The sequence below is a fragment of the Rana temporaria genome, chromosome 12, assembly GCF_905171775.1.
Source record: "Rana temporaria chromosome 12, aRanTem1.1, whole genome shotgun sequence".
NCBI lineage: Eukaryota > Metazoa > Chordata > Amphibia > Anura > Ranidae > Rana > Rana temporaria.
Window position 1 is genome coordinate 148,148,397 of NC_053500.1, and position 26,374 is coordinate 148,174,770.

Sequence of the window (26,374 nt, forward strand, 5' to 3'; positions counted from 1 at the left end):
GGTACAGGGAGGACTGTGATTGGGGGGTACAGGGAGGGCTGTGATTGGGGGGTACAGGGAGGACTGTGATTGGGGGGTACAGGGAGGGCTGTGATTGGGGGGTACAGGGAGGACTGTGATTGGGGGGTACAGGGAGGGCTGTGATTGGGGGGTACAGGGAGGGCTGTGATTGGGGGGTACAGGGAGGGCTGTGATTGGGGGGTACAGGGAGAGATGACTGGAGCCATCAGACAGTCCATATCAGCGTCATCCTATCACACAAGGTCTATAGTCCACCTATATATATATGACCGCTGATATCCACTATATAACACAGGAAATCAGATACAACGTAATATATAAAATAATGATTACACAGACACCCCCCCTGATTACACAGACACACCCCCTGATTACACAGACACACCCCCTCATTACACAGACACGCCCCCCTGATTACACCGACACCCCCCCCTGATTACACAGACACGCCCCCTGATTACACAGACACGCCCCCTGATCACACAGACACGCCCCCTGATCACACAGACACCCCCCCTGATTACACAGACACACCCCCTGATTACACAGACACACCCCCTCATTACACAGACACGCCCCCCTGATTACACCGACACCCCCCCCTGATTACACAGACACGCCCCCTGATCACACAGACACGCCCCCTGATCACACAGACACACCCCCTGATTACACAGACACACCCCCCTGATTACACAGACACGCCCCCTGATCACACAGACACGCCCCCTGATCACACAGACACGCCCCCCTGATTACACAGACACGCCCCCTGATTACACAGAGGTGTCACAGACACGCCCCCTGATTACACAGAGGTGTCACAGACACGCCCCCCTGATTCGGCCGGAACGGGTTTCTGCGGATCGAAGATACTTTGCGGTCCGTTATCCCTTTGAGGAGAAGCATTTTGGAAAAGTGTGTCTCTCCTCCCTCAGTGGCCCCTCCGGTGTCCGGACTGAGTAGAGCCACCATGTTTCCTGTGGAAGGGGCTCCCGCAGTTAGGAGAGCTGAGGCCGCTCTATGGTCACAGTAGGGGGTTTGGCCGGGGCTCTGGTGTTGCTCACTGATTGGGCGATGGTCTCGCTGCAGGAGCTGGAGGCACTGAATGCTTCGGAGACCTGTGTGGCCCTGGCTGACCAGTGGGTACCGGGTCTGTGAGTCGGCCCGGGATACGCCCACATTGCTTTCTAGGACCTCCGCGGTGGCACTGCGACGCCTGCTGTGGGTCTGCGGACCAGTCTTCAAAAAATGCTTTAGTAGATTAACCCTTTAAGGGTAAGCGGCCTTTTGGGGCGTCGCTGGATGACATCATATAGGAAGCACGCTGCTCCCACAGTCTGGGAGGGGTAAGGAGTGAGCAAGGTCCCTCCTTTACTGCCCACCAAGTGCTGCAGGGAATAACTTATCAAGGCGCCCCCTACAGGGCAAACGCGCACCTGGCACCGCAAGCCTCAAATGCCTACGGACAAGCTTGCTTCCGCATGAAGGTCTGCCCCCCCCCCGTGTCTCAGGTGGGGGGCCGGCTTTGCGAACTGCGCCTAGCCGACCGTTGGGTTTCCATAAAGGGCAGATTTGTGGAGAGACCACTAATAGTTGTCCTGTGGACAGATTCTCCCCCCTGAGCTGTGCGGCTCCTGTGCGGCTCCTCCAGAGTTACCATGGCCCTCTTGGCTGCTCCTCTGATGAATGCTCTCCTTGCCCGGCCCGGTCAGTTTAGGTGGATTCTATTTACTAATCAGGTGACTTCTGAAGGCGATTGGTTCCTCTAGATTTTAGTTATCGGAGTAAAGGGGGCGCCATACAAATGCCCCTCCCCCCCACACTTTTCACAGATTTATTTGTATCATTTTCCTTCCACTTCACAATTATGTGACACTTTGTGTCTCTCACATAAAAGACATTTATGTTTCTGGGTGTCACATGATGACGTGGGGGAGGGGTAGATGAGAGGTGACGTGGGGGAGGGGTAGATGAGAGGTGACGTGGGGGAGGGGTAGATGAGAGGTGACGTGGGGGAGGGGTAGATGAGAGGTGACGTGGGGGAGGGGTAGATGAGAGGTGACGTGGGGGTGGGGTAGATGAGAGGTGACGTGGGGGAGGGGTAGATGAGAGGTGACGTGGGGGAGGGGTAGATGAGAGGTGACGTGGGGGAGGGGTAGATGAGAGGTGACGTGGGGGAGGGGTAGATGAGAGGTGACGTGGGGGAGGGGTAGATGAGAGGTGACGTGGGGGAGGGGTAGATGAGAGATGATGTGGGGGAGGGGTATTGGACGCCGGACACTTTGATGTTTTCCTCAGTAGATAATATTGGGGGGGGGGGGGGGGGAGATTCGGACCCCCATACGAGTTTCGTCCTCTCTCAGCGATTAGACGCACGTCTCCATTTCTTCTAATGACGTGTTTTGTGATCTCATAAACAGTTTGGCAGCCATGGGGGGGAGGGGTGTATGTTTGGGGTCTTCAGTGCGTCCGCCTGCGATGGAGGGCGCGGGTCAAAGGTCACGTCCCAAAACAACTTGGCATCACAAGAAAGGAAGAGAGAAATGTGTCTGACGTTGTGCAACCAACTGCATGTGGGGGGCGGGGGAGGGGCTTTCTTATGTGAAGATCCTTTCCATAGGAAAAGAATAATCATTATACCCAAAATAATTTTATTATAACCGAGAAGAAGAATAATAATAATAAGAGTACAAATAACGGCAACAATGTAAATAATAAAAGTTACATAAACAACACAAATAATAAACGCTTTTCCATCCCCTTCACCAGATTTACTACCACAGGGCGGCCGCGCAGAATCACGGCCGCGCAGAATCATCTGCCCCTGGGGCCAGCTCCCTGAACCTGTCCCACTGAAACCGAGACAAGGCATCCAGCGAGTCTGTTATCCACCCCCAGGATGTGTACCGCATACAGAAATATGTTCCACTGCAAACAGCGCAACACGAGGTGGCGCAGCAATCGCACAACCGGAAATCCGATTTAATGACCTGCACCACCCCCATGTTATCGCAATTCAACCTGATCTTTAAATTTCTGCATTCCGCACCCCATAGCTCGATCGCCACTACCACCGGGAATAGCTCTAGCAGCACCAGGTTCCTTTCAAAACCCGCCACCACTAAGGCCATGCCTCCGCGCTCCACCGTCCCTTGAAAAAGGCCCCATAGCCCGTGGACCCGGCCGCATCCGTGACCAAGTCCAGCTCAAAGTTGCTGACGGGCCCAGACATCCAAATTGCCCTACCGTTGTACATTTGTAGAAACGTGTGCCATACCTGCAAATCCGCCTTCAGCTCCCCCGTTAGGCGGATATAATGCATCGGAGCCTTCACACCCGCCGTTGCTGCCGACAGTCGTCGGCAGAAAATCCTCCCCATAGGGATGATGTGGCAGGCAAAATTCAACTTGCCCAACAAGGACTGCAAGGCCCGCAACTGAACCTTGTCCCGCCCCAGCATCCCCCGAATCTCCAGCCGAAGATTCTCCACCTTGTCTACCGGATGCCTGCATTCCATAGCCTCAGAATCAAATCATGATTCCCAAAAAACTCAACGAGGTGGCTGGGCCCTCCGTCTTGGCACCCCGAACCTGTCCGCCATGTGCTGCAACGTTGCCAACAAGATTGCGCACACATTGGACAACGGAGGGCCCACGCACAGGAAGTCATCCAGGTAATGAATGACCGAATCCGAGCCTGCCACGTCCCTGACCACCCACTCCAAGAAGGAACTAAACGTTTCCAAAAATGCGAAGGAAATCGAGCAGCCCATCGGCAAACAAAGATCCACGTAGAACTCATCCTGCCACCGGCAACCCAACAGTCTGAAACTGTCCGGGTGTACCGGCAGCAAAGGAAGCGCGGCCTCGATGTCCGATTTTGCCATCAGAGCCCCCCTTCCGTAGCACCGCACCGTCAAACGACGTGTACCATACCGTGCATGCCTTGGGGTCTATAGCATCATTCACCGACCCCCTTTCGGGAAGGATAGGTGGTGAATGAGGCAAAACTTGTTTGGCTCTTTCTTGGGCACCACCCCCAGAGGAGACACCACCAAATTCGGCAATTGCATCTCCGTGAACGGTCCTGCCATCCTACCCAGCTCTACCTCCTTCGCTAACTTTGCTGACACCACTGCCGGGTTCTCCAAGGCAGACCGCAGATTCTTAGCCAAGGGTGACGCTTTCGACAAAGAACAGAGAATGACAAATCCCTCAGAAAACTCGGCAGCGAGCAGCCGCCCTATCCGGGTATCTATCTAGAAAAGGACCCGGCGTTGTCCCCCTTACTAGCAGCATCCCCCGCCCGCTTCCCTTTCAACGCGACAGGGGGTGAGCACCCCCGCACCCGGAGCACTTATGCCTAAAATGACAGGTTCCTCCAAATTTGGAGGAACCCTCAAACTGCCAGCACACCCCCCATTTTTTCCCGGCCGGTGATCCAGAGGTGGGCGTAGCCCCGGCCCCACCCTGAAAAAACAGTATTAGTCTGGGGCGCAGAAATCACAGACTAATATCTTTGTGGTCCCACCTAAGCGTAGGGCGAACAGCCCGCCACTGGCGAAACTGCTCGTCATACCGTAACCACCCTGTCCCCCCATATACCCGATAAGCTTCACCTATAGTGTCCATATAGCAGAAAAGCGCAGAACAGTGTTCCGGGCTCTTCTCCCCTATGACGCTGGCCATGATCACAAATGCCTGCAACCAATTGCTGAACGTACGAGGAATCAACCTGTACCGTCTCTTTTCCTCGTCATCCTTTTTGGAACTGTCTGGCTTCACTCTGTCCAAATTAAACTTCTCTAACGGCAACAGGGAAATCTCCACATACTCACTCACCTTTTCTCGATTTTTTTTTTTTCTCCCCGACCTCCTGCTTCAGATGAGCCCCCAGAGGCCCTTCAAAGCATACATATACCTCACCTTTTGCCACATCAGCCATCCGTACCACGTCCGTCCTGACCCCCCCCCTCGTCCACTAAGAGGTCCCCCACCTGTGCCTCAAGCCACCCGGGCTCTCGACTGGCCGCCGCGACCCTCAGCTGCGCTAGCAGCAAATCAATGTCCATGCTGTCTTTTGGGCCTACTTCCAGGGAGCAGAGATAAAAACCTGCCTCCCTGTGCTCTCCACTCTGCCTGTGCTCTTTTGGCGCCGTCCCCGCCCCCTATATAAGGCACTCCACACCCTCTATTGAACTGATCCTACAGCCACTCCCCTGAGAGCACCTCCTATTTACTTAACCCTTTGCTGCCCTGATTCCACTCCAGTCATGCCAGCCCTCCGTTATTTCCTCCTTTTGTCCCTGTCACTCCAGGCTTTTCTGGTTGGTAGCTGGAAAATTAGGGGGTCATCTTATACGGCGGCAAATACAGTAATGTTCTTTGCCAAATCCACACAGAGGGAGGTCCTATTTTCCAGATCAGAAATTTTGGCAGCATAATTATTGCGGAATGTATGTTGCTTGGCCAAACAGAATCGGATTGGATAGCAGCGGGTGTCAGCAGACATGTCACCCCTGACATCTGCAGCACCATGAGAGGGAATGGCGGCTCCAATTCAGGTTCACCTCAAAATCAGACAAGTGGACCGGTTTGGACAGCTTGCGTGAAAAGGCCCTAAAATTACCAAGACTCACTGGAGGGCAAGTATGAGTAGAGAGGAAGCTTATCACACCATACGGGGGTGGGTGAAATGCGATGGGGGGGGAAAAAAGGGAACATTTCACCTGCAGAGACATGAGTTTTCATGCATGTCAGTCATGTGACCTGGTCACACCAATGTAGAGGCCGTGTCTGTTTTTTTCCTGCACAGGATACCAGTGTTGTGGTGTGAAAAGGACGCAGAGAACAATGGTTTTTATTTGGTTCCTTGCACAACGTTTACAGAAACACTGACCTCTCTGCACCATGATGTGAACAAAGCCTTTAAAGAACTTCTGAAATATTCTATTTCCCCTCCCCTCCCTTGAGGGAGGGAGGGGGGGAGGGAGGGGGTTGAGGTTGAGGGGAGGGAGGGAGGGGGGGTTGAGGGAGGGAGTTGAGGGAGGGAGGGGGTTGAGCGGTTGAGGGAGGGGGGGTCGAGGGAGGGAGTGAGTGGAGGAGGGAGTCGAGGGGAGGGGGAGGGAGTTGAGGGGAGGGGGTCGAGGGATGGAGGAGGGTCGAGGGAGGGAGGGATGGGTCGAGGGAGGGATAGGTCGAGGGAGGGAGTCGAGGGAGGGATGGGTCGAGGGAGGGAGGGAGTCGAGGGAGTCAGGGAGGGATGGAGGGAAGGGAGTCAGGGAGGGGGTCGAGGGAGGGATCGAGGGAGGGAGGGGTCGGAGGGAGGGAGGGGGTCGAGGGAGGGGGTCGAGGGAGGGAGGGGGTCGAGGGAGGGAGGGAGGGTGTAACGGACATATGCCTGCTGCCGGGACATCGATAATCTTCCTGCAGGGAGGACTACAAGGAACTGCATGGCTTGTCACCATTGGATGCACCACATTGTATTCTGAGCTCAAAGGGTTAATTGGACAAGTCTCTTTCACTGCTGAATGCTAATGTACCCTTCGCATAGCTAATGAACTCTCTCTTGTGGAGGCAACAGCCCCCTGTGAGGTGTCTGCTGATGGGGATTATGTGTGAGTGATAATTGTTTTAAAGGTTAATTGAATTCTATTGTCTGATCAAGTTAAGGAGCCAAAACGGCTAGCGACTGATTGGCTCAAGGGAGTGTCATTTGTTTCTGTACAGTTTGTAACCAGATATAAGGAGGAAAAATGTGGCATTAAAGGTCTGTCTGCTTGACTCTGCAAACGTAGCACGTCTCGTTTCTTGGAAGGGCGTTCGATGGGATATACCGGCGGTACCTGCATATCGCAGCTTGCCAGGGAAAAGGACGTCTCCAACGGCTGAGACCCTCACACCACATGGGTAGCCGTTAGAGGGGTCGAGGGAGGGAGAGGGGTCGAGGGAGGGAGGGGTGGAGTGAGGAGGAAGAAGAAGGGTAGAGGGGGGACTCTGGGGACACTTGGGGGATCCAGAACAATGACACCCTGACACTTGGGGGTCCAGATCGTGACAGAGCGCGCGAGAGACTTCATAATATAGACACGTGGGGGGGGGCAATCTCCCGCCTCTTAGTGCGTTTGTGGGAGGAGTCTGTTGGGTACTTAAGCCTCCTCCCACGTCGGGTTCTGAGTGTCAGACGTCACTTCCGGTTTCTGTGCAGAGAGTAGTGGCGGGCAGCAGCTGCGATCCCCGCTGTCATACAGGTGTGTGTCCATCTCTGTGCTGTCATACAGGTGTGTATATCTCTGGGGGTTCCGCTCAGGGTCCCCGGCAGGCTGCCGGACAGTCTGTACCCCATCCTCCTCCTCTGTCAGCCGGGGGCCGCCCGCTTCTCCCGGGCATACACTGTCCTCCCTGTGCAAACACCACCTGTTCTCCGGGGGGGTCCAACCATTCACCCGCCCGCTCCATGGGGGGGGGGGGGGCACATCATGGAGGGGACACCTGCTCACCTCCCGGTAGTCACATGGGGGGCACATCATGGCGCCTCCCGGTAGTAACATGGGGGGGCACATCATGGAGGGGACACCTGCTCACCTCCCGGTAGGTACATGGGGGACACAGAAACACTATGACAGAAAATGCAGGGGGCAGAAACGCCCCGCCCCAATATTGCATGACCGCGCATTTACCAAAGCAGCGCAGTGCCAATTTGTAAAAACACCTTGGGTCCTTTAGCTGGATATTGGTCTGGGTCTTAAGAGGTTAAAAAAAAAAAGCACACCCCCCCCCCCCCCCCCCCATATCATATATAGATCTACAGAAACTAGAACACCAGAGGCGATATACATGAAGAAATTTATTTACTCGTTTTATGCATCATTACATGTCAGTGCGGTTTGTATCACGTTTTTCACCTCCTTAGTTGGGTTTTTGTAGTTTTATGTTGGAATAGATTTTGGCATAATTCCATTACTCGGCCACCTGAAGGCCACATTTGTGGGCGACATGAGAAACGTACTCCAATATTGAACTTTGTTCTTTGGCCCTCCTTATGTTTCATCCATTCTTGTCGCGGCGGGATGTTTGACCCGATACATTGCGTGTGGGGGAGCAACTTTGAGAACATTGAAGCCTTTTTTTTTTTTTATCTCATTTATTACTTTAACCAGTTACTAACCGCCCTATAGACGATATACATCTACAAGGACGTTGCTTAACGCTGGGAGGACGTCCATGGACATCCTCCCAGAATCGCCCTCTGGGGCGCACACACGGGAAATCGCCACTGATAGCGGCAGATTACCACGTGATCGCTCCGTCCAATGACAGAGCGATCACTTGTAAACAAACCGGAGTCATGTGATGACGCCGGTTTCTCCCTCCCCTCCTGAACGGTACAGTGTGAGGGGAGGGGGGGAGCGGATGCAGCACGAGTGCTGTGGGCTGGATCTGACAAATGCAGTCACAGATCCAGCCATCCATCCATCCATCCCTGCCCCATACACTACACTACCCCCCCACACTACACTACCCCCCCCACACTACACTACCCCCCCACACTACACTACCCCCCCACACTACAATACACACCCCACACTACAATACACACCCCACACTACAATACACACCCCACACTACACTACCCCCCCCACACTACACTACCCCCCCACACTACACTACCCCCCCACACTACACTACCCCCCCACACTACACTACCCCCCCACACTACACTACCCTGCACTACCCCCCCACACTACACTACCCCCCCACACTACACTACCCCCCCACACTACACTACCCCCCCACACTACACTACCCTGCACTACACTACCCTGCACTACACTACCCTGCAATACCCCCCACACTACACTACACTACCCTGCAATACCCCCCACACTACACTGCACTACCCCTACACTGCACTACCCCCCCACACTACACTAAGCAGGTGGGAGAATGGATGGACAGCCGCACTCCAAAAAATGTCTTGTTGAAATAAGACGTGCTCTTTATTGTAAAAAGGAAAAAATGCACAGCATACAATGGGACATCTGACGCGTTTCGCATTAACAACTAATGCTTAGTCATAGCTACACTGCAATACCCCCCCCACACTACACTGCAATACCCCCCCCACACTACACTGCAATACCCCCCCCCACACTACACTGCAATACCCCCCCCCCCACACTACACTGCAATACCCCCCCCCACACTACACTGCAATACCCCCCCCCCACACTACACTGCAATACCCCCCCCCCACACACACACACACAACACTACAATACCCCCCCCACACACACAACACTACAATACCCCCCCCCCCCACACAACACTACAATACCCCCCCCCCCCCACACAACACTACAATACCCCCCCCCACACTGCCTCATGTCTCTCAAGGCATCACCCCATTGCAATGTGCACTCAGAAACCAGTATTAGTGGTTTCTATCGAAGTCCCATGTTGTCGGATGATCTTTTCTCTGCCCGGCTCACCCAATAGTTTCCGACGATCCAAATCTCCTTAGGCTCTGTAATAAATAAATTAACAAGTTTTAGGTGGATTTTCTAAAATGGGTCGGAATATTGTTTTTTTTTTTGAAGGAGTCCCATTGGCTGCATGCAGTCCCTTGTACGGTGGGACATAAAAAAAAAAAACAGGATTTTTATAACGGCTTACCTGTAAAATCCTTTTCTTGGAGTACACCACGGGACACAGAGCCTCTAATCATTACATAATGGGTCACCGGAGGTGATTGGACACTGGCACAACCAATCAGACAGTTTCCCTCCATATAGCAGGGGGCAGAAACACTATGACAAACGCTGTCAGAAATGCAGGAGATGGAAAAGCTGACAGAAACGCAGGGGGCAGAAACGGCCCACCCTGTTTCGGTACAGTATTGCATGACTGCGCAATTACCAGTTAAAGCAGCGCAGTGCCAATTTGTAAAAACACCTTGGGTCCTTTAGCTGGATATTGGTCCGGGTCTTAAGTGGTTAAAAAAAACAAAACGCACACCCCCCATATAATCTATAGATATACAGAAACTAGAAGGCCGGAGGTGATATACATGAAGGAATTTATTTACTTGTTTTATACAGAATGGTGAATATGGTATACATTATTCCATGTTCAGTGCCGTTTGTATTACATCTTTCACCTCCTTAGTGAGGGCATCACAGATTTGGTTCAGCTCGGTATTTGTTTTATATTGGAATATATTTTTACATAATTCCATTACACGACCGAGCTCGGACACCTGGAAGACACTTTTTTTGGCGACATGAGAAATGTCCTCATTGAACTTTGTTCTTTGTGCCGCTTTGTTTTTCATCCACTCTTTTTTCAGCAGGATGTTGGACCCGATACATTGCGTGTGGGAAATAACTTTAAGAAAATTGAAGCCTTTTTTCATCTCATAAATTACCTTAAGGTCATATTTTCCCAGATAGCTGCTGCCAATATGAAAAAGGACAATTGTTGGCTCTCCATACAAAGGTACAGCCCGCTTCAGATCTCTCATGGCATCACCCCACCGCAAGGTACATTCAGCCATCCACCGGACATAATACTGGCTTCTATCGAGTCCCAGGTTGTCAGGTGATCGTTTCTCTGCCCGGCTCACCCAATAGTTCCCAACAATCCAAATCTCCTTAGGCTCTGTAATGAATAATTAAAGCGGTGGTTCTGCTGGGAATCGTTTTTTTTTTTTTAACACTACTCTGCTGCTATTCAAATAAACAGTTCTTGACTTACTATTGCCGATCTTTTAGCCGCCACGATCGCTGTTTTGTAGTAAAGGATATTTTATAAAAACTAGTGATGGACATTGCCATCTTCATTGAGGGCACCTTGAAGCCCTCCTGCATTTCTTCCGGGATTCGGTGAATGCTGATGTCCCAGCATTCACCGCGAAATCCCGCGCATGCGCAGTGTTGACGGCGAGTCATGCCGTCAACACTGCACAGTTGCCATCACAACGGCGGGCAGTGTCCTGAAAAGGACACGCCCCGCTGTGATGTAACACTAGTCCAGGGCTGTAATGGCGATCCTTTGTTTACTATGGCGAATATGTATCCGCCCTCATCACATGACGCGCTTCCCGCGTCACATGACAGCACAGCTAGCGCGAGACTACACGCGCAGAGAGTTTGGTTGCTGTGATCTGATTGGCCTACACGTCACTGCAACAGAACATAGCAAACAGCGCCCACAATGCACAGCGCCGTCGGGGAAAGTAGCGAAACGCCCACTCCCCGCTGGGATAGAAACCAGGAAGCACATCTAAATACAGGTAACGGACCATTAACAAAAAAATTGGACAACGCTATGATTCTTACATTTGATGTAGGTTAAGGATGCTGGAAGGTTGATTTGGAGGGTGAACCTCCGCTTTAACAAGTTTTAAGTGCATTTTCTAAAATGGGTCGGAATATTGTTTTTTTGTTTGAAGGAGTCCCATTGGCTGCATGCAGTCCCTTGTAGGGTGGGACATAAGGAACAGGATTTTTATAACGGCTTACCTGTAAAATCCTTTTCTTGGAGTACATCACGGGACACAGAGCCTCTAATCCATTACATAATGGGACACCGGAGGTGATTGGACACTGGCACAACCAATCAGACAGTTTCCCTCCATATAGCCCCTCCCATCAGGGGAGCTCCTCAGTTTCGTAGATAAGAAATAAGGATTCCCATAAGAAGGGGGGGGGGGGACCTCTGTGTCCCGTGGTGTACTCCAAGAAAAGGATTTTACAGGCAAGCTGTTTAAAGAAAACAGGATTTTTATAACAGCTTGCCTGTAAAATCCTTTTCTTGGAGTACACCACGGGACACAGAGCCATTAATCATTACATAATGGACGTCCCAGAGCAATACTCAATATGAAGGGAGAGAGACTCAGAAAAACAGACCGCCCGGGACTAGAAGCTCTACACTGCCGCCTGCAGTACACTTCACCCAAAGGCGGCATCCTCATGTGCCCTCACATCTATTTGATAGAATATAGAGAATGTGTGGACTGAAGACCAAGTTGCAGCTTTACAGATCTGAGTCACCGAAGCCTGGTGGTGCACTGCCCATGAAGCACTTATCGCCCTGGTAGAGTGCGCCTTAACAGAAGGAGACTTATTCCTCAAATTATAGGCTTGAAAAATCATTTGTCGAATCCACCTGGAGATGGTGGCCTTCGACGCCGCTTGTCCTTTCTTAGGACCCTCCAGCAAAAAAAAACAAATTATCTGTCTTGCGTATCTGAGCGGTCGCCTTCAGATACTTTTACAGCTCTCAAGATCTAGAGAGTGTGTATCAATAGTACCGAGGGCTAGTTTCATATCCACTCCTAGCTGGCAAAAGGCAAGAATCCTGCCAATGTCATATTTGAGGATTCCATCTATTCGTTTCACACCATGAAACATATGACTTCCATACTCTATAGTAGATCTGTCTGGAAGCTGGTTTTCCGGCATTAATAACGGTAGTAAGTACTGCTCCTGAGAGACCTCTTCTTCAGAATGTGGGTCTCAGTAGCCAAACTGTCAGGATTTTAACACTGGACCCTGAGATAACAGGTCGTGACGAAGAGGAAGGCGTCCACGGCGTCCCTACTGCCATCTTTATGATCTCCGCGTACCAGGGTCTTCTGGGCCAAGGAAGCTAACAGGTCCACATCCAAGGCCCCCCCCCCCCCCCCCCCCCATCTCTGGCAAATGCCAAGATTTCAGGGTGAAGAGACCACTCCTGGAGCCAACTGCTGACGACTTAGATAGTCCGCCTGCCAGTTTTCTATCCCTAGAATAAAAAATAAAAAGGAATATGCTTTTCTGCCCATGTCAAGATGTGGCTCACTTCCTTCTGGGCGCCCTGGCTGCGGGTGCCTCCTTGGTGATTGATGCTACTGCTGTAGCATTGTCTGACTGAATCCGAACTGGGTGGCCCTGTAACCTGCTTGTCCAAGTTCTGAGGGCCCAATATATTGCCCGCAACTAATAGGCAGACCTCTTTCGGCTTTGGTCCATCTTCCCTGGGCTAAAGCCTCCTCAAGCACAGCTCCCCAGCCCATTAGGCTGGCATCTGTTGACATCACCTTCCAGGTGCCTGGGTGAAAGGGTCTTCCTTCTGTAAATTTCTGGCTTTCAACCACCAACTGAAATCCCGGCGTGTCTGTACAGACAGGTGCATGGGTAAGTCCAGAGCTTGGATTTTCCTGTTCCAAGCTGTTAATATGTCGGTCTGAAGCAGTCTCGAATGAAACTGGGCATATGGGACAGCCTCGAAAGAGGCTACCATCTTTCCCAATAGCCTCATGCAAAGACGAATGGATGGCTTTTTATTTGCCTTCACCTTGTGGATCAGACTCCTTAGAGATCTGATCTTTGTTTCTGGTAGAAACACACGGTTTTGGGCTGTATCTATGATCATGCCCAGATACTCTACCCTTCTTTGGGCTAGCAGAGAGGATTTTTGGACAATATCCATCAACTAACTTCTCCACTTGATTTAATCCTGCCACAGATCGGTCTATCACTAGTAGATCGTCCAAATAAGCAGTTATCCTTATGCTCTGTGCTCTGAGATTTGCTAGCAGAGGGGCTAGTACCTTTGTAAACACTTGGGGTGTTACCCCGAAAGGCAGCGCTACAAACAAAGTGGCGATGCTCTACCGCAAACCTTAAATATTTCTGGTGAGCGGGATAGATAGGCGTCCTTGATGTCTATTGACACCATAAATTCCCCACCTAATAGGGTGGCGACTACTAAACGAAGAGTTTCCATACGGAAATGGCGAATGTTCAGAAACTGATTTAGAGAGCTTAGATCCAAGATAGGTCCGACGTCTCCATTTGGTTTTGGAACCACAAAAGGTTTGAATAAAAACCTGAACCCTGTTCCCTTAGGGGTACCTCTGGGACAATAAGTGATCCAACCCCTCTTTTTAGAGGATCTTGGGAGAGGTCTGAACTTCGGAACCATGAGGATAGTATTTCTCTCAACTCCAGCTTGTACCCCAAGGATACCGTGGATCTTACCCATCCATCTGGAATCTCGATCTGCCATACCGCAGAAAACTGCCAAAGTCGTCCCACACTCGGCCGAGTGGGGGCGCCTCTTCATGCTGAAGTTTTGGGGTTCTGCTTGCTAGCTTTAGCGACCCACTGTTTCTTGCCTCTCTGAGGCTGTTCCTCCTTGGCTTTTGCTGTAGGCTGAAAATGCCGTCGCCACTGGCCGGAGGTAGCTCTAGCTGGAGCCGGGGACAGAGAACGTTTAAAACAAGGTCGCTTGTTTTTCTTTCTCTGATAACGTAGACTTTCCGCTGGAAATTTTTGGGATATATTTCTCCAAATCTTCCCCAAAGAGGAGTTCCCCATAAAAGGGGGAAACTTGCTAGAAGTTTCTTACATGGCATTTCAGCAGACCAGTGCTTTAGCCAAAGGATTCTCGCACGGCCCACCAGTTGGTGCATATGCGCAGATGCCTGTTGGATCGAGTCTCTCATCACATCCATCGTAAAACACAAGGCCTTGGGAATGTTTTCCCAGAGCTCGGCCTGTTCTGGACACAAAACCTTTAGCCCTTCTTTTACCTGGTCTTTAATGACCTGGCACATACCCACTGCGGCTATTGCAGGTTGAGCCACTGCACCAGCCAGCATGAAGGAGGATTTCAGCAAGGATTCCAACTTCTTCTCTGAAGGGTCTTTAAACACCTGTACGTCACCTACTGGACATGTCGGGCTCTTGTAAACGCAAGATATGGCTGCGTCTACTGCCGGTAGACTCCATTTCTTTGACATTCTTTATCCCATGGAGGAAGAGTTCTCCAACTTCTTTGGAGGAGATATCTGGATGTAACCAGTCTGCGTAAATTAGCTTCTTTAACAGCGGATGAACTGGAAAAGAGCCGGAACTCTGCAGAGGTTTTAATGAGCCTAGAGAGGAGACCGGTAACTCCGACTCAGAAGGGGGCAGTCTGAATGAGGTGCGTACTGCCTCTGCATAACATTGCACCTGCGATCTCAGCATCTGGGAGGCCGAGAAGGGCTCCTCTGAAACCCCCTGACCCGTCCGACTCCTCATCCCTGTCCTCTGCAGATTCCTCATCTTTCTCCTCATCGGACCTTTCCGATAGTGGGTGGGTGGGGGGGGGGGTGTCTACATCGCTTTTTGTCCCTCTAAGACTTAGAAGCTAAGATTGCGACCTTAATCGCCAATTTGTCCATGGCTGCCGCAAGTGTCTTCAGTGACATAAGCAGGCCCAGGTACCACTGGAGAAACTCCTGAAAGTGGTAAAGGGTTAGGAAACCCTGTATAGGCAAATCAAGGCTTACAGGAAGGTACCGAACAGGCGCGGGCACCAACAATGACTTGTAGACATTCAGTAGTCACCCGAATTCTCGGAGGGACTGGCAGGTGAATAACGCATCCTCTTCTAATTCTGAGCGTGAATAAGCTCTCAGGAGAAGGTCGTCCATGTATCCCACGATAGCGATCCCGCACTGCCTTAGCAGGGCCAGAATCGGAGCAAGCGCCACTGTGAAAACTTTGTGCCGAAGGGGAGAGCCACAAATTTAAAATGGTCCTCTCCAACTGCAAAACGCAGAAACCTCTGGTGTTTTGCGCATATGGGGATATGCAGCTACGCGTCCCGAATATCCAAGGACGCCAGGAATCCCCCTGATGGAGAGCCGCCACTATAGAGTGAATCAATTCCATCCTGAATCTTTGCACTTTGGCAAAAGAGTTGAGGGCCTTGAGGTCCAGGATTGGACAGACCCCTTCTTTTTTGGGCTACAAAACCCCTGAAACCGTTCCTCTTGAAGGAACCGGTACACTCACTCCCCTGGCCAGCAGATCCAGAATAGTCCCAGATAGGGCCACCCGGCGTTTGAGGAAGCTGAAAAAAAAAAAGAAAAAAAAAGGATTTTTTTTAACAGCTTACCTGTAAAATCCTTTTCTTGGAGTACACCACAGAACCCAAGTCCTTACATATGGGTATGTCGTGGACGGCCCAGAGCGTAGCTGAAAACCAGCACACGCTCGATGGCGGAAGATGGGGAACTACAAGGATCGAGGATCCAGCCTGTCACCCGGTCGGCAGTTGATTGTAGATCCCAGGATCCAAAAATGCAGGAAAAAAAAAAAATCAAACAAAAGCGAAAAAGAAAATTCCAGAGCACATGAACTCCAGAAAGGCCATGTCTTCTCCTGACGCTAGGCAGAAAAAAAATGGAGCTGCGGAGTCAGAGTGGGATATACCCGGGGGACCTGTACTGAAAAAGTGTTTAACACTTGAAGTGCTGTTTTTTCTACCTAGTGTCTCCTGGAAGGAAGGATATATAACCCTAAGGTTAATGGTGCTGTGTCCGTCCATGAACAGAAGAGAAATAAAAATTTCATGTGGGTGCAGTGTCGCATGACCGCACACGTGTCATTCAAAGTGCGACAGCGCTGAAAGCTGAAAATTGGCCTGGGTAGGAAAGGGGTGAACTTGGTGGATAAAGTGGAAGTTTTGCCATCTTATAGGCATATGCCCGACTTCTACCTCTATACAAGATGCCAGGGAGGAGTCCTTTACTTACTCTGTAAGTGTCAATCTTTTCTCTTTGCTCTTTGGCCATCCGTTCTGGCACCTTCAAGGCTTCTGCCAGGGGAGTTACCATAGAAGATAGTTCTTTCTGTAGAGAACAAAATGAGTTAAACAGGTTAACCCCAACCATAGTACACCTCAGGAAACCTGACCAACTCAAACAATACATAGCCAAAAGTATGCGACCCCCCCCACTCCAAATGACTGAGCTCAGGGGTTTCCCAGTGAAGGGTACAGGTAATGCCACACCATAAAAAGACATTTCAGACAACCTTGTGGAAAGGGTTTGAGGAAGGGTCTTTCCTGTTCCAGCCTGATTGCACCCATGGGCACAAACTCCGCTCCCTAAAATTCTGATTTTCCCAATTTGATGTAGAGGGTCATGAGTGGCCTGCATAGAGCAACGATTTCAACCCCATTGGGATATGCTAAAATGCATGTCTTCTCATTCAATAGCTGACCTCACAGATGTGCTTTCCTAAAGAACTCCAAAGTCTTGTGGAAACCCTTCGCAGAACAGTTGACCCCCATTAAAGCCTTTAACCATTTCGTGACCGCCGCATGTAGATATACGTCAGCAGAATGGCACGTACAGGCACATTGCGTACCTGTACGTCCCTGCCTAGACGTGGGTGGGGGGCCCGATCGGGACCCCCCCGCTACACGCAGCGGTCGGGTCCCCTCAGGGAGCGATCCGGGACGACGGCGCGGCTATTTGTTTATAGCCACTCCGTTGCGATCGCTCCCCGGAGCTGAAGAACGGGGAGAGCCGTATGTAAACATGGCTTCCCCGTGCTTCACTGTGTCGGCACATCGATCGGGTGATTCCCTTTATAGGGAGACTCGATCGATGATGTCATTCTTACAGCCACACCCCCCTACAGTTGTAAACACACACTAAGTGAACACTAACTCCTACAGCGCCCCCTGTGGTTAACTCCCAAACTGCAACTGTCATTTTCACAATAAACAATGCAATTTAAATGCATTTTTTGCTGTGAAAATGACAATGGTCCCAAAAATGTGTCAAAATTGTCCGCAAAAAAAAAAAATAAAAAATAAAAAGCTGATCGCCGCCATTAGTAGTAAAAAAAAAAACTTAATAAAAAATGCAATAAAACTATTCCCCATTTTATAAACGTTATAAATTTTGCGCAAACCAATCGATAAACGCTTATTGCAATTTTTTTTTACCAAAAATAGGTAGAAGAATACGTATCGGCCTAAACTGAGGGGAAAAAAAAAAAATGTTATATATGTTTTTGGGGGATATTTATTACAGCAAAAAGTAAAAAAATATTGCATTTTTTTCAAAATTGGCGCTCTATTTTTGTTTATAGCGCAAAAAATAAAAACCGCAGAGGTGATCAAATACCACCAAAAGAAATCTCTATTTGTGGGGAAAAAAAGGACGCCAATTTAGTTTTTGGAGCCACGTCGCACGACCGCGCAATTGTCTGTTAAAGCGACGCAGTGCCGAACTGTAAAAACACCTTGGGTCTTTAGGCAGCATATTGGTCCGGTCCTTAAGTGGTTAAAGGGTGAGGGGAGGGCACCAGAACACATCTCACCTGGAACACACCCATCGCCTCCAGGATGGGAAGGAAGACGTGGTTGGCATGTTTCGTAGACATTTGACAGATAAGGCATCCCTAGAGTCTCCGTCATCCTTGCAAAAAATGTTAAGCCCCTCGCCATGCTCATGACAGTTCTCACGAGGTGGAATATTTTCCTTCGCTATGGTCTTTGCTGGAGTTGTTCCTGGAGTAGACACCCCAGCAGTCTTCACCAGGTTGGCCAGGTCTCTGTTCCTAGTGCATCTTTTCTCCGTTATTTCTTCCTTACACCCGGGGCACATAAAGGGCTCCTTACCCACCAAGGCCTTGTCTATGAAGCCACATTCCACCATAACAGGATCCTTCCAGAGCCCACTGCACAGCAGACAAGTCAATTCCTCCGAAATATCGATTGAGCTGCTCGCTGGCTCTTCGTGATCCTCCACTCTGGCTTTCTAGGGGGGGGGGGAGAAACACAAGGATTATAATGCGATATACATGCCTATACATGTGATATACAAGTGAAACTTTACCCATAACTTTGATTACAAAATACCGTATTTTCCAGCGTACAAGACGACCTTTTATACTTAATATCCCGCAGAAATCGGGGGGTTGTCTTATACGCTGGTATTAAATTGCCGCCCGCTTGATGTTAGCCCGCTGGATAGCCGGTAACACTGTATGTAGCTTCGGCACTGAACCAATCAGGGCGAGCGATGTATTTTATTAATTAATACAAAGCCTGCTCGGATTGGCAAGTCAGGAGCAGGCCGATGTTTCAACCTCTACCAATCACAGCGAGCGATGTAGATTTTATTAATACAAAGCCTGCTGGGATTGGCAGAGGTATTAGCCCGCCCCTCTGACTATCCAAGCAGGCATTAATACATCACTCGCTGTGATTGGCTCAGCGCAGTACTGTATACAGGATGTTACCGAATGCGCTGAATAAAGCCTGTTCCTTACAGCGGTTGTTTTTCCGGCTAACCCTTGGCTCCTCTTCCTTCCTCAGCCATCCACCTCCGGAGCTTTGGTATGAAGCACGTGACCCTCCATCTGGCTCTACAGTGCATTTTGCCGGGCACATGAGGCATTTACCACCACAGCATTGCTTCACAAAGTTCCACTAACGTATTATCGCTCTTTCAGTACGTTACCGAAGCTTCTAGACAGACTAGTCGGAAGGGGGTCGTCTTTTTTTACGGCGAGTAGATCCCAAAAACCTTTTTAGCTGGAAGATTAGGGGGTCGTCTTATACGGCGGCAAATACGGTAATGTTCTTTGGCCAAGCAACATACATTGCGCAATAATTATGCTGCAAGAATTTCTGATCTGGAAAATAGGACCTCCCTACACATCCCCCCCCACATATATACATCCCCCTATCCCCCCGCCCACATATATACACATCCCTCCCCATATATACACATCCCTCCTGTCCCCCCCCCACATATATACATCCCCCTATCCCCCCCCCCCACATATATACACATCCCTCCTATCCCCCCCCCCCACATATATACACATCCCTCCTATCCCCCCCCCCCCACATATACACACACATCCCTCCTATCCCCCCCCACATATACACACACATCCCTCCTATCCCCCCCCACATATACACACACATCCCTCCTATCCCCCCCACACACACACACATCCCTCCTATCCCCCCCCCCACATATACACACACATCCCTCCTATCCCCCCACATATATACACACATCCCTCCTATCCCACCCCCACACATATATACATACATCCCTCCTATCCCCCCCCCCATATATACACACACATCCCTCCCCACATATATACACACATCCCTCCTATCCCCCCCCCATATATACACACACATCCCTCCCCACATATACACACACATCCCTCCTATCCCACCCCCACACATATATACACATCCCTCCCCATATATACACATCCCTCCTGTCCCCCCCCCACATATATACATCCCCCTATCCCCCCCCCCCACATATATACATACATCCCTCCTATCCCACCCCACATATATACACATCCCTCCTATCCCCCCCCCCACATATATACACACATCCCTCCTATCCCCCCCCACATATATACACACATCCCTCCTATCCCCCCCCACATATATACACACATCCCTCCTATCCCCCCCCCCCACATATATACACACACATCCCTCCTATCCCCCCCCCACATATATACATACATCCCTCCTATCCCCCCCCCCCACATATATACATACATCCCTCCTATCCCCCCCCACATATATACACACATCCCTCCTATCCCCCCCCCCACATATATACACACATCCCTCCTATCCCCCCCACATACACACACATCCCTCCTATCCCCCCCCACATATATACACCCCCCCCCCCAACATATATACACCCCCCCCCCCCCCATATATATATATATATATATATATATATATATATATATATATATATATACAACCCCCCCCCCCCCCCCCCACATATATACACATCCCTCCCCATATATATATATATACACACACACCCCCCCCCCAACATATATACACATCCCTCCTATCCCCCCCCCCCCCCCCCACATATATATATACACATCCCTCCCCATATATACACATCCCTCCTATCCCCCCACATATATACATCCCCCTCCCCCCCCCCCCACATATATACCCCCCCCCCCCACATATATACACATCCCTCCTATCCCCCCCCCTCACATATATACACTTCCCTCCTATCCCCCCCCCCCATATACACACATCCCTCCTATCCCCCCCACATATATACACACACCCCCCCCCCCCAACATATATACACATCCCTCCTATCCCACACACACACATCCCTCCTATCCCCCCCCCCCCACACATATATATATACACATCCCTCCCCATATATACACATCCCTCCTATCCCCCCCCCCACATATATATACATATATACATACATACATACATACATACATACATACATACATACATATATATAAACATCCCTCCTATCCCACATCCCTCCTATCCCCCCCCCAGATATACACATCCCCCCCCACATACATACACACATCCCTCCTATCCCCCCCCCCCCATATACACACACATCCCTCCTATCCCCCCCCCACATATATACACATCCCTCCTATCCCCCCCCCCCACATATACACATCCCTATCCCCCCCCCCACATATACACATCCCTCCTATCCCCCCCCACATATACACACACACATCCCCCCTATCCCCCCACATATATACACACACATCCCCCCTATCCCCCCCCCACATATATACACACACATCCCCCCTATCCCCCCCCCACATATACACACACATCCCCCCTATCCCCCCCCACATATATACACACACATCCCTCCTATCCCCCCCCACATATATACACACCCCTCCTATCCCCCCCCCCACATATATACACACATCCCTCCTATCCCCCCCCCACATATATATACACACATCCCTCCTATCCCCCCCCCCACATATATACACACACATCCCTCCTATCCCCCCCCATATATACACACACATCCCTCCTATCCCCCCCATATATACACACACATCCCTCCTATCCCCCCCCATATATACACACACATCCCTCCTATCCCCCCCATATATACACACACACATCCCCCCTATCCCCCCCCCACATATATACACACATCCCCCTATCCCCCCCACATATATACACACATCCCCCCTATCCCCCCCCACATATATACACACATCCCCCCTATCCCCCCCCACATATATACACACACACATCCCCCCTATCCCCCCCCCCACATATATACACACATCCCCCCTATCCCCCCCCCACATATATACACACATCCCCCCTATCCCCCCCCCCACATATACACACATCCCCCCTATCCCCCCCCCACATATACACACATCCCCCCTATCCCCCCCCCATATATACACACATCCCCCCTATCCCCCCCCCACATATATACACACATCCCCCCTATCCCCCCCCCACATATATACACACACACACATCCCCCTATCCCCCCCCCCCACATATATACACACACACACACATCCCCCTATCCCCCCCCCCACATATATACACACACATCCCCCTATCCCCCCCCACATATATACACACATCCCCCCCCACATATATACACACATCCCCCCTCCCCCCCCCCACATATATACACACATCCCCCCTATCCCCCCCCCACATATATACACACATCCCCCCTATCCCCCCCCCCACATATATACACACATCCCCCCTATCCCCCCCCCACATATATACACACATCCCCCCTATCCCCCCCCCACATATATACACACATCCCCCCTATCCCCCCCCCACATATATACACATCCCCCCTATCCCCCCCCACATATATACACACATCCCCCCTATCCCCCCCCCACATATATACACACATCCCCCCCCCCACATATATACACACATCCCCCCCCCCACATATATACACACATCCCCCCTATTCCCCCCCCCACATATATACACACATCCCCCCTATCCCCCCCCCCACATATATACACACATCCCCCCTTTCCCCCCCCCACATATATACACACATCCCCCCTTTCCCCCCCCACATATATACACACATCCCCCCTATCCCCCCCCCACATATATACACACATCCCTCCTATCCCCCCCCCCATATATATATACACATCCCTCCTATCCCCCCCACATATACACACACACATCCCTCCTATCCCCCCCCCATATACACACACATCCCTCCTATCCCCCCCCCATATACACACACATCCCTCCTATCCCCCCCCCACATATATACACACACATCCCTCCTATCCCCCCCCCCCACATATACACATCCCTCCTATCCCCCCCACATATATACACACACATCCCTCCTATTCCCCCCCCCACATATATACACACATCCCTCCTATCCCCCCCCCACATATATACACACACATCACTCCTATCCCCCCCCCACATATATACACATCCCTCCTATCCCCCCCCCACATATATACACACATCCCTCCTATCCCCCCCCCCACATATATACACACATCCCTCCTATCCCCCCCCCACATATATACACATCCCTCCTACCCCCCCCCCCACATATATACACACATCCCTCCTATCCCCCCCCCCACATATATACACACATCCCTCCTATCCCCCCCACTTATATACACATCCCTCCTATCCCCCCCCCCCACATATATACACACATCCCTCCTATCCCCCCCCACATATATATACACATCCCTCCTATCCCCCCCCACTTATATACACATCCCTCCTATCCCCCCCCCACATATACACACACATCCCTCCTATCCCCCCCCCCACATATATACACACATCCCTCCTATCCCCCCCCCCACATATATACACACATCCCTCCTATCCCCCCCCCACATATATACACACATCCCTCCTATCCCCCCCCCACATATACACACACATCCCTCCTATCCCCCCCCCACATATATACACACATCCCTCCTATCCCCCCCCCCACATATATACACACATCCCTCCTATCCCCCCCCCACATATATACACACATCCCTCCTATCCCCCCCCCACATATATACACACATCCCTCCTATCCCCCCCCACATATACACACACATCCCTCCTATCCCCCCCCCACATATATACACACATCCCTCCTATCCCCCCCTCCATATACACACACACACATCCCTCCTATCCCTCCCCCCCCACATATATACACACATCCCTCCTATCCCCCCCCCCACATATATACACACATCCCTCCTATCCCCCCCCCCACATATATACACATCCCTCCTACCCCCCCCCACATATATACACACATCCCTCCTATCCCCCCCCCACATATATACACACATCCCTCCTATCCCCCCCACTTATATACACATCCCTCCTATTCCCCCCCCCCACATATATACACACATCCCTCCTATCCCCCCCCACATATATATACACATCCCTCCTCCTATCCCCCCCCCACATATACACACACATCCCTCCTTCCCCCCCCACATATATACACACATCCCTCCTATCCCCCCCCCCACATATATACACACATCCCTCCTATCCCCCCCCCACATATATACACACATCCCTCCTATCCCCCCCCCACATTATACACACATCCCTCCTATCCCCCCCCCACATATATACACACATCCCTCCTATCCCCCCCCCCACATATATACACACATCCCTCCTATCCCCCCCCCCACATATATACACACATCCCTCCTATCCCCCCCCCACATATATACACACATCCCTCCTATCCCCCCCCCACATATACACACACATCCCTCCTATCCCCCCCCACATATATACACACATCCTCCTATCCCCCCCCCCACATATATACACACATCCCTCCTATCCCCCCCCCCCACATATATACACACATCCCTCCTATCCCCCCCCCCACATATATACACACATCCCTCCTATCCCCCCCCCACATATATACACACATCCCTCCTATCCCCCCCCACATATACACACACATCCCTCCTATCCCCCCCATATATATATATATATATACACACATCCCTCCTATCCCCCCCCCCCACATATACACACATCCCTCCTATCCCCCCCCCCCACATATACACACACATCCCTCCTATCCCCCCCCCCCCACATATATACACACATCCCTCCTATCCCCCCCCCCCCACATATATACACACATCCCTCCTATCCCCCCCCCACATATACACATCCCTCCTATCCCCCCCACATATATACACATCCCTCCTATCCCCCCCACATATATACACACACATCCCTCCTATCCCCCCCATATATATATATATATATATATATACACACACATCCCTCCTATCCCCCCCCCACATATATACACACATCCCTCCTATCCCCCCCCCACATATATACACACATCCCTCCTATCCCCCCCCCCACATATATACACACATCCCTCCTATCCCCCCCCCACATATATACACACATCCCTCCTATCCCCCCCCCCCCACATATACACACATCCCTCCTATCCCCCCCCCACACATACACACACATCCCTCCTATCCCCCCCCACATATATACACATCCCTCCTATCCCCCCCCCACATATACACACACATCCCTCCTATCCCCCCCCCACATATATACACATCCCTCCTATCCCCCCCCCACATATACACACACATCCCTCCTATCCCCCCCCCACATATACACACACATCCCTCCTATCCCCCCCCCACATATATACACATCCCTCCTATCCCCCCCCCCCATATACACACACATCCCTCCTATCCCCCCCCCACATATATACACATCCCTCCTATCCCCCCCCCACATATATACACACACATCCCTCCTATCCCCCCCACACATATATACACACATCCCTCCTATCCCCCCCCCACATATACACACACATCCCTCCTATCCCCCCCCCCACATATATACACATCCCTCCTATCCCCCCCCCACATATATACACACATCCCTCCTATCCCACCCCCCACATATATACACACATCCCTCCTATCCCCCCCCCATCCCCCATGGAGCGGGTGGGTGAATGGTTGGACCCCCCGGAGAACAAGTGGTGTTCGCACAGGGAGGACAGTGTATGCCCGGAAGAGCGGGGGGGAGAAGCGGCCCCCGGCTGACAGAGGAGGGGGATGGGGTACAGACTGTCCGGCGGCCTGCTGGGGACCCCCCCAGAGAGATCTCTACACACCTGTATGACAGAAGGGATCACACGCCGCCGCTCTCTGCACGGAAACCGGAAGTGACGTCCGACACTCAGAACCCGGCGTGGGAGGAGCTTAAGTAGCCAACAGACTCCTCCCACGAACACACTAGGAGGCGGGAGATTGCCCCCCACGTGTCTATATTATGAAGAGTCTCTCGCGCGCTCTGTCACAATCTGCAGCCGCCCCGCCCCTTTCCCCTCCCCTTCCCCGCCCCCTCCCTCCCCCCTATCAGGCGGACATTGTCGGCGGATTGGGAGAAATATCAGGAGATACACCGGCTGCAGGTGAGGCAATATACAGGGAGGACTGTGATTGGGGGGTACAGGGAGGGCTGTGATTGGGGGGTACAGGGAGGACTGTGATTGGGGGGTACAGGGAGGGCTGTGATTGGGGGGTACAGGGAGGGCTGTGATTGGGGGGTACAGGGAGGGACTGTGATTGGGGGGTACAGGGAGGGCTGTGATTGGGGGGTACAGGGAAGGCTGT

At 51.4% G+C, this 26,374-nt stretch overlaps 1 protein-coding gene across 1 annotated transcript in view; it reads right to left on the reverse strand.

The window, feature by feature from the left end:
• Positions 1 to 25,995, reverse strand: part of LOC120919139 (zinc-binding protein A33-like) — a 46,716-nt gene extending 20,721 nt beyond the window's left edge. The window contains exons 1-2 of the mRNA XM_040331165.1: positions 25,873 to 25,995; positions 18,179 to 18,618 (exon numbers count right to left, since the gene is read on the reverse strand). Of these exons, the coding sequence (XP_040187099.1) occupies positions 18,179 to 18,516 (338 nt within the window). The 5' untranslated portion in view covers positions 18,517 to 18,618; positions 25,873 to 25,995. The remainder of the gene's footprint in view (positions 1 to 18,178; positions 18,619 to 25,872) is intronic.
• Between the last annotated feature and the right edge of the window lie 379 nt (positions 25,996 to 26,374).